This window comes from Chiroxiphia lanceolata, chromosome 2 (assembly GCF_009829145.1).
Source record: "Chiroxiphia lanceolata isolate bChiLan1 chromosome 2, bChiLan1.pri, whole genome shotgun sequence".
Lineage (NCBI taxonomy): Eukaryota > Metazoa > Chordata > Aves > Passeriformes > Pipridae > Chiroxiphia > Chiroxiphia lanceolata.
The window spans coordinates 26,978,861-26,994,966 of NC_045638.1; the positions used below are offsets into that span (position 1 = coordinate 26,978,861).

General features: G+C 40.7%; 1 protein-coding gene across 2 annotated transcripts in view; it reads left to right on the forward strand.

Moving 5' to 3' along the window:
- Positions 1-12,774: 12,774 nt before the first annotated feature.
- The window catches only part of TMEM255B (transmembrane protein 255B), a 64,592-nt gene continuing 61,260 nt past the window's right edge, over positions 12,775-16,106 (forward strand). For both annotated transcript variants that reach the window (XM_032679332.1, XM_032679334.1), the window contains exon 1: positions 12,775-12,868. In XM_032679332.1, the coding sequence (XP_032535223.1) occupies positions 12,808-12,868 (61 nt within the window). In that variant the 5' untranslated portion in view covers positions 12,775-12,807. The remainder of the gene's footprint in view (positions 12,869-16,106) is intronic.

Here is a 16,106-nt window from a genome sequence, read left to right on the forward strand (position 1 = left end):
TTTTTAAAGCCTCATCTGCACCCTGTCCCACTCATCGGTGTCCTCTGGGCCCAGTTTGCATATTATAAATTCCTGATACTTTCAAACTACTGCTACCACAAAAGATGAACAAGTGAAGCCCTCCAATTAGTGTGAGCTCTCAGCAAATGTTGCCTTTCCAAAACCAGATTTTCACTGACTCCATATCCATAATGCTCTTCTGCCTGTCCTCACACCCTTCTCCATCCCTTCCAGTGACTCTGGCAGCAAGGCAATGTAGTATCCTTTTCTGAAATAGTCAGGCTTAACACTTGAAATCACAACACGTAACAAAGCCAGGACTGAAGGCTTTGTGCAGATGAAAACAGAGATTTCCACCTTTAAAGCTGATCTTCTGACAGATGGTCCAGCTCCTAACACCAAGTATTAGGAAGTACATGAGGTATTACTGCCCATGGAAAGGCAGTTATAAATAACTGTCAGAGGATTCAGAATCTTACCGGTTAGCTTCTCACTGTGTCTTGAGCCTGGTACCTCTGTAGCAAGGCAGATGGCTCTGCAATAAGGCAGTGAAAACTGACAGTAGCACAGTTTCTTAAGTATCTTTGCAAAGAATTATCTCCAGCAGTTTTTCTACCACTGTCTGGTATATATTCCATACCATTTAGAAACTGCTTGGAGATAGTACATGTTCTGGATGACCTGTCTGGATGTCTTCAGGCCTTTACCATATACCAGTAGCTCAGGCATTTGCCCAGTCATGTTAATAAATCTTTATTACTGTGCTTCAATCAGTTCTTTCTGTACGTATTTAAAAAATAAAAGCTTGTAAGATTAGAGGACCCAGTCCTGCACTGAGTTGTGAGCAAAGGGCATTTATATATTTTAGACACCCTCTGAAGCCCATTGATCAGGTGGAAGTCAAAAGAATTTGGCACTGGTTTTGCGGGATCTGCCTTCTTCATGTAGGGCTACAGTAGAGTTGCTGGGGGGGTGGTGTCCATGAAAGTCAAAGGGATGAATTGTAGGGCAGGATACCTATTAGGTTGCTGAATCAAGGGTTTTCAGTATCTATTTCAATGGCTTCATTGGTAACAAAAATAATTTAAAAAATAACCCTTTCAGATGTGACCTGAAAAATATATATAGGGAACCAAAGTGTTACAGAACTGTGTGATAAGAGATATTCTCTGTTTAGTCAACTCAAAGTTTCACATAAGATGGGAACATACAGCAAAACATAATAATAAAAACATGTCACTGACATGGCATAACATATTTATAGAAACTGGATAATATCCAGGTTGTTCTTTGAAAGGTAAAGAGATGTGAATAATAGCATAAATAAGTGTTCAATATTATATTCTTTTTGGAAGTGGCCAGCATCTTCTTCCAAAAGTTCCTTGCATTATTTGTACAAGAGATCCACTGGGGAAAAAAAAAAAGATATTTGAAGATAACTTTGGAAAAAAAATAGGTTTATTGCAGCTTTTTTTACCTTATCAATATAAACAGAAGTTCAATTAGCAGATAAATTATCATAGTCTTGTAGATCCTCAAGAAAAAGGGCCAGAAATCTGTGAATCATCTGTTGCTGATGGATTTATGCTGAAACAAAGTATATGCAGTGGCTGAGGGTACCTGAGAAATGATGTCTTGATCAAAATCTGGCAAGGAATTGTAAGTGACTTTGAAGGCACACCTGCTATGGCTACTCACCACCTTACGTCTACACTTGTTCAAATGAACAGCCATGTGAGAGGACAAAGTTAATGTAATATCAGATGTAAACTATCATACACAGTCTGAGGGAAAAAGATAGTTGCATTTATTGTGGTATCTGTTTACTATGAGCTGTCAGCTCAACTCCAAATACAATCTATTTTTTCCTTTAAAAGTTTATGAAATCCAGCATAATGCTGGGCTCCATTTGCGCATTTAACTCCACAGGTATTTTGGTACATCCAGCCCACACAAGAGCTGAAGGATTTCACCTTTCTCTCTATTTTTCCCCACCTGCATTTCAGTGACAATATTTTTACTGATACTGAAAAAGTACAATGGGGAGACTAGTTTCCTGCTCTTGTTCTAGTCATATTATCTATCTACTTTTCTCTGTGCATGGGCAAAGAATATATCTCTTGTTTTGCTACCCAATGCTGTAGTTTGTTTGCTGAGGAGGAATACAGCAGCTCATTAAAAGGGGGCTGTATTCAGTGACTGCCCTTGGAGAGTCGGCAACTCCTCCTGAGCGACTGCATTTTGTCACATTTTGAGCTAACCTGTCACTCTCCATCCTGTACCACTGCCAGCATTGGCAGGGCTTTCCTCCAGGGTAGCAGGAAGTTCTGCATGGAGAGCAAGCAAGACTGAAAGGCTTTGATTTTGTCTTACTCCTTTATTAGCACCCTCTTCACCTCTGCACAAAATGCACCTGGCAACTTAAGGGCTCCATCTGTGGAGCTCCACAGACAGGAAAGGAGAATTACCAGCCTGACTCATGGTTGGTTTAATCCAGTGTCAATATTAATTCATGGCTTAGTTTCTTTCAGCCTAGAGAGGTTTCTCTTGGGTTCTCGTGGGTGCAGACCTACACTGTGGAAAGTATTGTTCTTGTGATCTAACCACATAATGCATAGGGACTCTGCTGCTTAAGTGACAGCTCTGAGGTCAGGAGAAATGTCTATGACTGACACACCTCAAGGAAAAAAGCCCAAGAAGTGATATGTTTTTTCTAGACTGAGTTTATTGCTATTATTAGTATCAGAATATGATGATTTCACAGAACAATTTGTTTGGACAATGAGGTTGAAAGGAAATAGAGGAAGATGTAACATGTTCCCCTTAATCATATTCAGATATGAGGGCCTCAGAGCTGAAAAAAGAGGGAGGCGAAGGAAAGAAAAACACTACTAAAAAATCTCCAAATGTAGTTTTCTTTTAGGCATTTTTTTCCTTTGTTAAACACTTTGGACTGCAGTGGCTCTGCATCTTTTGTCCTCTACTTGGATCCATGGCAGCAAGCCACAGTCCATCTCCTGGGCAGCTAAACTTCCCCGGTAGCAAGTCATGGTCCACCAGCTACTTTTAACTCCTTTTTCTTTATTGATAACTTAGTATTTTACCACACAAAGTGCCTGGAAGACTCTCAACTGCCGCTGAAAGTGTCTTGCCCCTGAGGATAGGGAATGTATTTTAAAACCTGTCACCTTTCTGAATTTCAACCCTACATCTCCGCTTTATCTCCACAAGAAGCCCATATCACAATATGCATCATTAATTCTGGTACTTTCAAATCAAGCAGAAGAAATAAACTAGGCTGTAGCCCTTCCTTTATGCTGCCATAATGAACCAAGCTAGGCTTTGGGAAGACTGAGTGCTGACATTTTAACTCTTAGTTGAAGAATTTCTTCCCCACAGAGGTATCAACAGGGAATGGAGCATCATCCTCCCTTTTAAAATTAAACGCCAAGTTTCTCAGCTGTTTTTAAGCCATCATGGGTACAGCCACAAGTGGGATGGTGGAAAGGTGACCCTTTCCTGGACTGAAAGGAGCAGCTGCACTAAAGCAGTGGCCACTGTAAGTCACTGTGCTAGCTGAGCCACCCAGAACCCACTTGCTGTTTGCATGTCCCGCACCGTCTCCAGCTAAATGTGATTCGCCATGTTCACTGCCTTATTCTGCCAGATTACCAGGAATCCTCATCTCTCCAACATCACACAATATTCTGCAGGAGGACCCAGCCTCCAAGGCAGGTTTTATGGCCTTCCTTCTGTTACATCTTCACATCTTTATTAAATCCTAACCACAAACTTTTAAGAACTGGCGAGCTGCTTCCCTCATGTGTGAAATAAATGCTGCAGTTGTGATCTTTTCAATGGATGTGAGTGCTGTGAAAATGCTGAAACACTGGACTACAGTAAGAGCCTGCCATCTTATCCCCCTCTAAATTGGCAGGCTGTTCCTAGGGGCCCTTTGGGAGGGAGAAAGAGACTCTACATTACTGGGATACCTCTCCATGGCTAGTAGATTCCCTTGTAGAACAAGCTTCAAAGGCTGACACATCCGTCTCTGCTCACCCTCTCCCTCTTCTCTCTTCTTCCCAGATGAGCCACACTACTACATTCTCCAAACTTCACTGTTCTCCTTACCAAGACATTTTTGATACAGTGGAAACTGCAGTGCATGTCAGGATATTGCTCTAATTTCATATTTCATTGTCCAGAATTTATGAAGAGTGTGCCGAGTTCTTTAAGTTAAAGGAATACATCAGTAAAACAATTAGGAAATCAGTTTGACAAATGTTGTGGTACATTACAACTCTCCAGGGGTTGTCAGTGTGGAACTTCGCTCTTGACTCTCCTCAATTTCCATTAAACTGCAAAAACTGCCTGTCAAAGGAAAGGAGGAGAACTTCATAACTGAGACTTTAAAACTCAACCAAGCAAAGCTGCTCAGAATATATGGAGGAAACAACCTTGCATGGGATGAGAGAGGTGAAAGGAGCTCTTTTCCCTCACTGATACTGTACTATACGTTGTCCTTGACTTTGTGTCACTACAGCAGACAGGAATGAAGGGCATCTGACTAAATTAGGCACCAGCTAATACGAGAAAAGGTACAGGATGCCTCACTTACTTCTGGGCTTTAAAAAACTTAATAATTTGAATGGATGGTATAATTCATTGTGTCATTAAAGAAACTTTTTAAGATGCTTTGAGATGGTAAAAATAATTAATCAAATTTTATGTTAACTATTAAAAGTGTAATTGAAATTATGCCTGTTATAAAAATTTCAGTACTACATCTGTATCCCAGATTGATTTATTCATTTGGTGATGGCATAATTTTGAAATTTAAGATGAATTTTCCAGAGGAGTTTCTTCATGCATTCCAAAAATGTTCTGTTCCTGTTTGGACTGATATAAATACCTCTGTATAGACATTTTTACCTATACACAAATTAATGTAACAATTCACAATACAAACTAAGTGGTTTTTTGTTGTTATTCAGTCATGCTTCTGATGTGTTATTATTGGTGCCTTTCAAACATACCTTTATTAATCATGTTGCAGAAGTACATACCCAGTTTATATAAACTTGGGCTCTATCAATATAAGAATATTTCAAAAACAAGTACTTTGAAAACCTTTTTTTAATTTCAGTTTTCAGAGATTTTTTTTCCAATAAAAAGGTTTTATGTTGTGCAGTCTTCACCGTAACACTGTCATATAGGGATTCTTGTCCATGAACACCCCCAAGTCTTCCTCCCCAGGGTTGCTCTCAATCCATTCTCTTCTCAGCTTGTATTTGTGCTTGGGATTGCCCCAGTCCACGTGCAGGACCTTGCACTTGGCCTCGTTGAACTTCTTGAGGTTCACACAGTCCTCCTTCCAAGCCTCTCCAGGTCCCTCTGGATGCCATTCCTTCCCTCCAGCGTGTTGACTGCACCGCACAGCTTGGTGTTGTCAGCAAACTTGCTGGGGGTGCTTTCCATCCCACAATCCATGTCACTGACAAAGACATTAAAAAGTGATGGTCCCTGAGGAACGCCACTTGTCACTGGTCTCCACTTGGACATTGAGCCATTGACCACAATTCTTTGGTGTGACCATCCAGCCAATACTTTATCCACCAAGTGGTCCATCCATCAAATCTACGTCTCTCTGGTTTAGAGACAAGGATGTTGTGCAGGACAGTTTGCAGAAGTCCAGGTAGATGATGTCTGTTGTCCTTCCCCCATCCATCACAACTGTAAACCCATTGTAGAAGGCTAGCAAATTTGTCAGGCCTCATTTGCCTTTAGTGAAGCCATGTGGACTGTCACCAATCACCTCATTATCTTCTATGTGACTTAACATTATTTCCAGGAGGATTTGTTCTGTGATCTTTACAGGCACTGAGGTGCAACTGACTGGCCTGTAGTTCCCTGGTTCTTCCTTATTTCCCTTTGTAAAAATCAAAATTAGGTTACCCCTTTTCCAGTCAGTGGGAACTTCAGTGCACTCCCATGAGTTCCTCGGCCAGTTCCCTCAGGACCCGTGGATGTATCTCATCACGTCCCACAAAATTGCACACCTTCAAGTTTCTTAATTGGTCTTGATGCACAATTTCCCTTTTCTGTCTTTTATCGCTGATGTATCTAAAGAAGTATTTTTGTTACCCTTGGTGTCCTTGGCCAGATTTACTTCTGACAGTGCTTTAGCTTTCCTCACCATCTCCCTAGCTGTTTGGACAATTTCTCTCTATTTCTCCCATGTTACCCGTCCCTGCTTCCACCCTTTGTAAGCTACCTGTTTGTGTTTAAGTTTGTGCAACAACTCCTTGTTTATCCATGCCCACCTCCTGACATTGTTCCCTGATTTCTTCCACGTAGGGAAACATTGATTTTGAGGCTGGAGGAGACAATCCTTGAATATCACAGAATACTCTGAGTTGGAACGGAACCACAAGGATCATCAAGTCAAGTGAATGGCCCATACGGGGATCAAATCCACAGCCTTGGTGTTATTAGCACCATGCTCTAATCAACTGAGCTAATCAGGTCTTTTATCATTCCACTCACTTGGGGCCTTCTTCCCTACAGGGGTCTCATCCAACAGCTTGCTTCTTGCTCTCCTCATTGCCCCAAAACACTTCTGTCAAAACCCAAAATTGAACCAGGACCTTTAGATCTTCCATCTAATGCTCTTCCAGCTGAGCTAGTTCAGCTCCTGTAGGTGGTTAACCTACAACTAGCCAAAGAAGGTCACTTTTAGCTATCAAAGCTCTAGTTAAATTTTCAGGGATTTTATTTCTGTATTGAGCCAATCCTTCAGAAGGCACTTGAGAGAGAAAATATTCTCATATTTTACCAAAACCACGTTGACTTCTCCATGAAGTAAGATGAGGTCACACTGACTTCACTTAGTTTTTACAGATTTATGCAAATCTTAGGCATGTTTCATTTTTGTAGTAGCGTATTTCATATCATCAGTTGTATGTCTTCTGATATTTCCTGTCTTCATAGTCTGTGTTAATCAGGATATATAATTATTAGGACTCCGAATACATTATATTTTATATCTTTGCATTTTGTTATGCCTGTCTCCAAACTGCTGCAAAAGATCTTCATCTCTTCTTTTTAGTTATTTCTTGTATTTTGTTCTGTACTACTTTCTTAAATCCTATGAATGAGATGAATTCCCTTGTTTCACTGAGTGATAAGATTTTCCTGAAGGAAGAAGCATAAAAGGCAGCACACATAAAAGGCAGTTGTCAGTCTTCAGCAAAGTCAAGTGCATTTTCTACAATACTGTTTTCTTGATATGGTTATGAGCTACACGACAAGAATGGTCTCCAGTATATTATCCATACAGTTTCTCACTATCTAGCTTTATTAAGAAATGAGTAACACAATGAATTTTGGTATCATGTAGCAATTGTTTGTTTTGTGGTTTGGTTTGGGGTTGTTTTTATAAGAGCAATGTACCTTTTCTCAGGTACATTCTCCTATAACTCTAAATAACCCTGACATTTAACTTGACTTTTATCTTGCTCTTTTCAATTTGCTTCTTGCTCCCATTGGGATATCTCATGTTTTCATGCAGCACATGGATATCCATGCCGCTTCTTGTCACAACATGTTGTGAATGCTAAGTTTATACAGTTCAAAAACTGACTGCACAAATTAATGGGCAGTAGAAAATTAATTTGACTGCACAGACTAATGGGCAGTAGAAAAATCTGCTGAAGGCAATTAAAAACTTTAAACCTGCTTTTGACAAATATGTACTACTAGCTCCATTGCTTAGAGCATAGTGCTAATAATGCCAAGGTTGTGGGCTCAATCCCTATATGGGCCATTCACTTAAGAGAAGGGCTTGATGATCCTAGTGGGTCCCTTCCAACTCAGAATGTTCTGTGATGCTTCTTTAACTGAATGAATGTGTCATTCATTTATATCCAATGCCTCTGAACAATGCTATTAATAGCTTTACATTCTCAAATTCCTATTAAACATGTCAGACAGAGTCTTCTAAATTTTGCACTAATAAAACGTGACCACACTCTGGAAACTGGCTGTCACCAGGAAGCAAAATTTCTGAAACGAATTGCCCAGCAACTTTTTTTCTAATAGCCATAGTCAATTTTAGTCAAATATCCAGCAGTCATTTATCTCAACCTCAAGGTTACTTCTCTTGTTCCTTCCGGCATGATTCCCTTTTACTGCCCAGCTGAACTAAGGCAATATATTCCTCAAGGGGTTGTACCAGTAACCATGCCAATAAATAGTATTTATAAATTATGAACAAAGGAAATTTACTTACCTCATTATCTTGACCCTGTGTGACTGGGCAAGATGGTTTATTAAGCATTCTGTGTTTAGCCTCAATAATGACTAGCTTACCTTTCTGCTGGGGGTTCAAATACTGGGAGGAGGAGATGGATCCCAAACATTTTGAGGAATACAATAGGAGTTCAAGTGCTATAGTGAAGAACCGAGTGCGTTGGGGTCGTTTAAGCTGCTTCACAGTGGTAGTCTCTTGTGACTGGATCTCTGAGCCTGGGCGAGGGAAACAACTTCCTGCTGAAAGCAGGAGTGATGGAGGAGGGCTAGAAGGAATGCTCTTTTGTTTTGAGTTTTAATAAAAGCCAACAAATAACCTTCTCCCAAAGACAGCACCACCAAAAGTCCACGATGGATTTTCAAAAGGGGCTACAGAGAAAATAACTCTTGAAAGAGAATGAACCCAATATAACAAAACTTTGTATCAGACACTGCTACAGAGAAACCGCGTAAATGACAATAGCAAGGAAGGGATAAAAAAGGGAGCTGAAAAGTCATACTTATCAATGGTCCTGGAAGACAGAAAGTGCTGAGGTGCTTCTATGTCTGGTACTGTTCAGTATTGTCACTGATGGTCTTGGACATGAGGTATATTAAATTTGAAGAGGATATAAAGTTGGGAGAAACTGTTGAGTATCTTGGAGGAACTACGCTGGTAGACAGACTTTTAATTCAAAAGTACTTTGAATAATATTTTTTGGTTGTGGACTCTCCCTCACTAGCCATATTCAAGAACAGTTTGGATGCCATCCTGTGCAATGTGCTCTAGGACATTGTCCTTCCTGTTTGTGCAGGGAGGTTGGACAAGATGATCACTGACCCATTCTGTGATTCTGTGAATATTGTCCAGTCATTGTGCATCACCCTTAAAGAAGGATGTGGCCTACACAGAGTGTGATGACACAGAGTCTAGAGGGAAGCAATGGGAATGTCCACTAGCCTAGAAAACATGACCTGCAAAGAAAGACCAAACAGATTGGTCTTGTTTAAAATAAGAAAAGAAGAAAATACTTCAGAAACACACAGGATACGAATTTCACATGTGATCAACCTCAGCTTGAAAGAATTCACCAACATAATGATGACCTGTAAGGACAAAAGACAAAAACCTTCAAAGCTGCAGTGTGCCATAGAAAAGGAGGAGAAGAAATTAAGGGTATCATGGAGGCCTTCAGGCCCAGTGATGACAAGGTATCTTTTAGGTGAGAATGCAAAGATTATCCTGACAAACACGCCACAAACACACTCTTAACAGCCCTTGTAAGAATAACCTTGGAGTGCAGGGACTCCTTCTGGGTACAAATCTAGCAAATTATTTAATTTTGACATCTGAACAAGGTACATGAACCAGGCATCTGAGAAAGAAAGACCTTAGAAATACTAATTAAGAAAATTCAGGTGCAAGTTACATGTGAAAATGGTGAAAAAAAACCCTCATGGCTTTGGAGGCAACCAGCAATATGATTATAAAATTAAGTTCTACCACACTCACAATGCGTTGAACTAATTAACAAGTTTTAAATAATGCATCCTAGAACACACCTGTCTAGATGTCTTCTCATTGGCATCATTCAAGCACTGTCAGTGATATGTAAGTACCTTCTCAATTTCATTGAACTGGGGAGACTCCAAAATAACAAAAAAAGCTCTTACTGTTAGTTTTTAATTGTGTAAGCTCCTGTTCAACACATTTCTAACATACTAGTATGCTCCTGCTCCCATAGTCCTCGGTAACAGCAACTGTGAGAGCAGTAATAGAATTGCGTCTACCAGCTTTGTGATAGCCACACACTTCATAATCACACATGCACTCCTTAAAGCCAACAACACTAGTGATCTTGCCTCCAGACTGGTCCCTGAATGCACCTCAGACAGCCTGCCTCTTTCAGATCTTGGCTTCCCGTTTGCAATTCCCATACCTGATGCTGACCCATAGTTGCAGCTGTCTGCCCCTAGTTAAGTCTTTTTCTCTGAAGGACTCTGTGTAGACATGCAGAGAGATTTGCTTCACTGCATTGCTTTTGCCTCCGAAATCACTTACCTTATCAAACATCTTGGTAGTCTGACACGATCTACCTTTGATGAACTATAATGTAGCTGAACATATTTTTTACTTATCACTAAGACTTTCCTCAGTCAAATTAACAGGGCCTGGAGTTGCTGCTCCTTTCACTCCCTCTCCCTTTTTAGAAGACAGGTTTCTTCTTCTCCAGTAACAATACTTCACCTCCAGCTTTCCTAATTCATCAGAAATGTTGCTCAGGACTTGAAAAGATAGCTAATAATCATTTCAGCATTTGGGGTGCAATTTTATGTGGCCTGACACAAGAAAAAGCCTAATTTATGCTTCCATTTCACATCTGTTAACGTAATCTTTTACATTATCTCTGCTTATTTTTGGTTCTCTGCCAGTACCCTCGTATTAATAATTTTTTTTCATTGAAAATGGAGGAAATGTATTTACTAAATATTTGGAGCAGCCTTCCTCTCATCTCTGCATTTAGCCACCACACATCTTCCTTTTTTGAATCACTTTTATTTATATAGTTGAAGAATTCTTTGTTATCTCTTATCCTTTTCTTTGCAACATCTGGCTCAGCTGGATTTTTATCCATTCTTTCTCTCTGATCCTGCAGTTTCTAACCCTCCAAATTGTACTTCTGTTATTTCCTTTCCTACAGGTTCACTCACTGATTACCTTTTTCAGGTAGTTACTTATCCACTAGCTCTACAGTTGTTCTTGACCTATTCCAACCTCTTTTATGGGATGAAAGTGCTATACGGGATTTTCTATTTTGGATTTAAAGTAAGTCCATGATTCTTCCACGCTCAAATGCTTGAGATTTTAGGCCCATGAAGTCTCACCAATCATTTTTCCATAGTTTCTTAATTTTTGCCCTCAGATATTCAGGACTGGAGGACCAGATCTATTCTTGGTTCTCCTGAAATTTGCAGTAAAAAATATGAGTCATTCATCAAAGGTTATTTTCTATAATCAAACTATTTTAAAAAGGATTTATAATATCCTTTTGTTTTACTGAAAAGAGTTATAGAACAGCTTCCTTGTAGGCTGTTGAGACTGTTCAGTGGCTGCTGGTAAATAAACTTTATTCCCCATCATACTCAAAATACATGCTGCATATGGCTTTTGTTTTCCAAACTGTCTAGGGAATTAAAGTCTTCCCTGACCCTTACTGCTATTTAGTGTTGATGAAAATCTCTATTCATAGCCATTCCTGAACCTGAGGGTCTTTATCAGATTTGGGGGCATTTTTGTCACTCTTATCCACTATCACTTTCAAATAAATATTTTATTTGTACTATCACCATCTCTGTCTTCTCAATCTATTAGTCACAAAATTCTATTAAAAAATTAGTAATTAATAGTACAAATACTACCTCCATCCTATTTTTTCTCCTTTCTTCAAACCCTCCAAATTAGAGAATGCAAAGAGGAAAAAGGTGGCTTTGTGGTTGGCCTTAGCTCCTGCCTTACTTGGCTTCATAGGCTACAGGGATTGTACCCGAGAAAGTTGGCTCTTTCCATCTAACCATTTCCTGGGGAAATCAACCAGATACTGAAGAACTTAAATACATATACATACATACATTTAGAGGCTGGAGGAAAAGAAAAAACAAGAATGTTGACGAGAGTTGTGTTTGTTGCAAGTGGGAGAATACACCTTAATGTAAGAAAAGTGCTTGCCAGCCTATCAAAAACATTTTCCACAAAAAATGTTATTACATTCTCTGCTATAGAGAAGTCATGCAAAAGGAGCAGCAGGCATCAAAACAGCGCAGTGCCTTTGGCTGTTTCTTCTCAGTTGTTGCTAGATTCTTTCAGACAGAAGTCACACAACCCTACATTCAGTAGCACTAGATGCAACCAGCAGTTCATGGGTTGCAGCAGGGCAGGAATCAGGATCTGCGGTGGGAATAAAAACCGAGACAGTGAGGATGAGAAATTTATAGACATCATGTAAGAAAAAAACCAGCCCTGTGGTATCTCTTGATCATTGACGTTTTCTGTTTTAGCCTATGCCTGCCTTAACCTATATCTCAAAGATGCCTACTTCTGTTATTTAATTAGTGTTTCTGGTTGCAGTGATATTTTATTTCTGATTTATATTGTGGAGGTTTTTTTAAAAAGGGAAGACGAAACGGAAAGTTTGACAATTCTGATCTCTGCCAGGTGACAAATTGGCCAAGAACAAATCCAGAAGTGACGCCAAGGCTGAGGCACGGGTAAAACATATGACGGATTAAGCAGCTGATGGCTGCACTAACAAAGACCTTGTCCGTGCTCTAGGGCGGCAGGGACGGGCACCGACACACGCGGGGCGGCGAGTCGGAGCCAGGGGCCGGTTCGACGACAGGAACGCCCCGCCCCGGCCCCGGGGCGCTGCCCCTCGGGGCGGACCCGCCGGGCCCCGCACCACGGGCAGCGCCGGCCGCGGGGCGCGGAGCGGAGCAGAGCGGGGCGAGGTGCCCGAGGACATGATGGTGCCGCCGCCCGTCCCCGCGGCGTCGGGTCCGCTGGCCGTGCTGGACCCCACAGGTGAGCCCGGCACCTGCCCCACAGAGCGCGGGAGCCCTGGGGACACAGCGGCGGGACAGAGGGAGCCGGGAGCCGGTGGAGGGGGCTGGACCGCCGAGCTCCCCCTTGGGCAGCACCGCTGCCTCTGCGCTTTGGTTACGGGCTGTGCCCCGGGGCTTTCTGCCTGAGGTTGCCGGCGGTGCGCGCTGCCACTCATCCTCTCGCTCGTGGAGGTGTTTAAAAATACCGGTCCTTCTTTAGAGCTTTCAGCTGCCCTAAGTGAATCCCTGTGTTGGAGGTTTAACATTGGAAGGAATAGGTACGGGACGCGGACAGGAAATTAATGTGAGAGACATCCTGCTGTGCTCGATGGCCGTGGCCGGTGACCGTGCTGGAGCAAGTGGAGGTGCCCGCAGGTGTGGGGCGGGCTGGGGACAGGTGTTGGGTTAGTTTCCTTCCTCCTGTTTCTCCTTGTTGAGTGGTGCGCTGCTGAAGTGGTGTGCTGCTTGTGTTTACAGCTTTGCGTCCTGAAATATAAACACACAGGCAAAAGAAAGGTCAAGTATTTCATTATCTCAGCAGAATTTGTTGAAGTCGAGAAAATACAAAACTTACTGCTAAGGATTGCTCCATGTAGTGTTTGAAAGGATAAGCAGAGACTTTGCTGTGCACTCAAGGATCTTAACAGCTCTATAAAAAAAGTATCAGACCCTAATTTTTGTCTTAAACTTGGAAGAAAAATTATGTTGGTGTTGAAATGGTGGCACTGGAAGAAGTTCTATAACTTAAAAACGTTTTCAGGTAATCATTTGAAAAAGAAGTACTTGTACGCTAGCTTTAAATTAGTGAGTAACTGCTCATTAAATTATTTACTGGTGAAACAATTGCTGCCAAGAAGTGAAGTCATAGTGATACTGCATGATATCACTTACTATAGCTATTCTATATAGTATAGCAGGGTTTGCGGGGTTGCTGTCTTGTTTTGTTTTGTCTGCAGTTTATTGTAATAGAATTATAAACTGTTACGCGTGGTCTTGAATTATATAACACAGTCATGAAATCTTACTTGAAAAACTAACAATAAAGGTAAGAGATGGGCCTGATAAAAGCTGCTGTCTTGTGGCTTGAAACAAATGCTGTTGCCTCTGGTTTAATTAGTTCAGCACTCTGGACAAGTCAAGCATACAATCAGAAAAGGGAAAGTAATCACCAACAGCAGGTGTGAATATCTCTTTTAAGCATCTCAATCCGTCACATTGAATTTTGGGAGGCAGTGTAGGATTAATGTAGTTTCACTGGCATAAAACAGTTTTGAAAATATACAATGAAAACCATAGCTGAGAGAGAGATGGCACTGAAGTGAGCACTGCAGTAATTAAAAATTATTAATTTAGCTCTTAAGATCTTCTCTTAAATAGTTTCTCAATAGCAGCAAAGCAGTGGATACCTTTGATACTACAGTTTGTCTATGGTGAGGTTCCACTTATTATGTTGTCTTAGTATATATACTTAATGCCACTCTCTGAAATGTCACAATTTTTAGTAGTATTCATTATGTAATAAAAATGCACTGTTTTTTTCTGTTACAAAAGTTCCCTCCTTTTTCTCATAGCAAGATGCTAATATACATTAAGCCAGGGTGTTATTTGAAATAGGTGTTTCCATTTAGATCACCTTAACTAGATCAAAGAAGAAAGTATGAAATTAGGTAGTGCTAATATTCAGCAAATGTGATTGCGATCCCAGTAAATTACTACATCCTACAGCAATTCTTTCTTTGCCAAAAAACATTCCAAACTTTTTAACAGACTTTATGACTTTATGAAGATAGATTTTAGAAGGAGTAGTGAAGTTAGCAAAGGATAGTTGCCTTAATTTAAATGTAGACTTTTTTTTTAGTTTGGTTGCAAATCGTATGCAAGTTTTCCAAGGTGGAAAGATGCTGTTTCACTCTATTTTTTCTTTCCCTTGACCACTGGACACATTCTGTACCATGGACATGTTTCATCATTAATTAGTTCATTCTCCTTTTAAACTCGCTCTTTGTTTTGTTCAAATCCAGACCCTACCATTCATCATGAGATCCACCACTTCACAGTCTGATATATACCCTCCCCACAAAACCATTCATATTTCCATAGTCTTCCTACAAATTGAATTGAGCCCCTAGCCATTGAAAACAGAGTATTGTAAATACAGTTTTGTTTCCTGCAGCTGATAAATGGACAGAAGTCTTTTTCTGGGTGCAGCAGAGCATGGTCTTTAGCAGGCACTTTTTCTGTTTGATCCCTGGAGGGTCATCTCAGTTTCTCTCCTCACAGGCCTTTCTCTGTCCCAGGCAGGCAGCAGTCTGATGTCTCTCCTCCTTGTCCTGATGGCATTCTCTCTCCTTCTATTGTGGTAGCTGGGCTGAGTGGCTCTAGCAGGTACTTTGCCTGACAAACGTTTAGCAAGCAAAGAAGAGAGTGTTTTGGGAATTGTTTCTTTTTATGCACAATTTAGGTCTATGCCAGACAGAGCAAAAGCCAGTGATGTGGAAACAGCATTACCTCTCTGATTTATCTGTAGTAACCATTGCTGCAGTATCAAAACTTTGTTAGTACTTTGCTGGCCAAAATGGCTGAAGAATATTGCCAATAGAAAGTAATAACATGATCACATCCGCTGTTGACCCTAGCCTCAAGCTAATGCTAACAAGGATAGGACAAGAAAATTTCTTTCTACAACCTTGATTTTTGGTATGCTAAATATAAGAATTTTAAGTTATAACTAAATTGCATTAAGGTCCAGACTAAGAGTTTATAATATTCTTACTGAATCATTGTTAAAGAAGTTGAAGGTAATAAATGTCCAAATTATTCTAAGAGTCACTTCAGTACTAAAAAATTAGAAAGTGAATAGCCTACATTAACTGTTTCCTGTACCCCAGGAACAGAGGTGCTGGAAGAAAATTCAGCCTACAAAGACTGACAGCAAGATTTCCTCTGCTCTTAATTTAACTGCTGTTCTTGTGTATGGCCAGCCTTTGGTCCAAGCCTTGCCACAGAGAGTGTCAGGGAAGAAGGCTGGGCCAGGCACACTGTCTGAGCTGTGGACAGGACTTTTGAGGCAAAAGTCTGGCGTTGAGTCTTGGCTGGCAGGTACGTTAAAAACAGATCCAAATAAATTGCATGGCAACTGCTACAAACAGCAGTAAAAAGAGGCTCAAAAATCTTGGGAGCCAACAAGACTAAAAGTGGGAACTCTTTGCAGCTGTAGC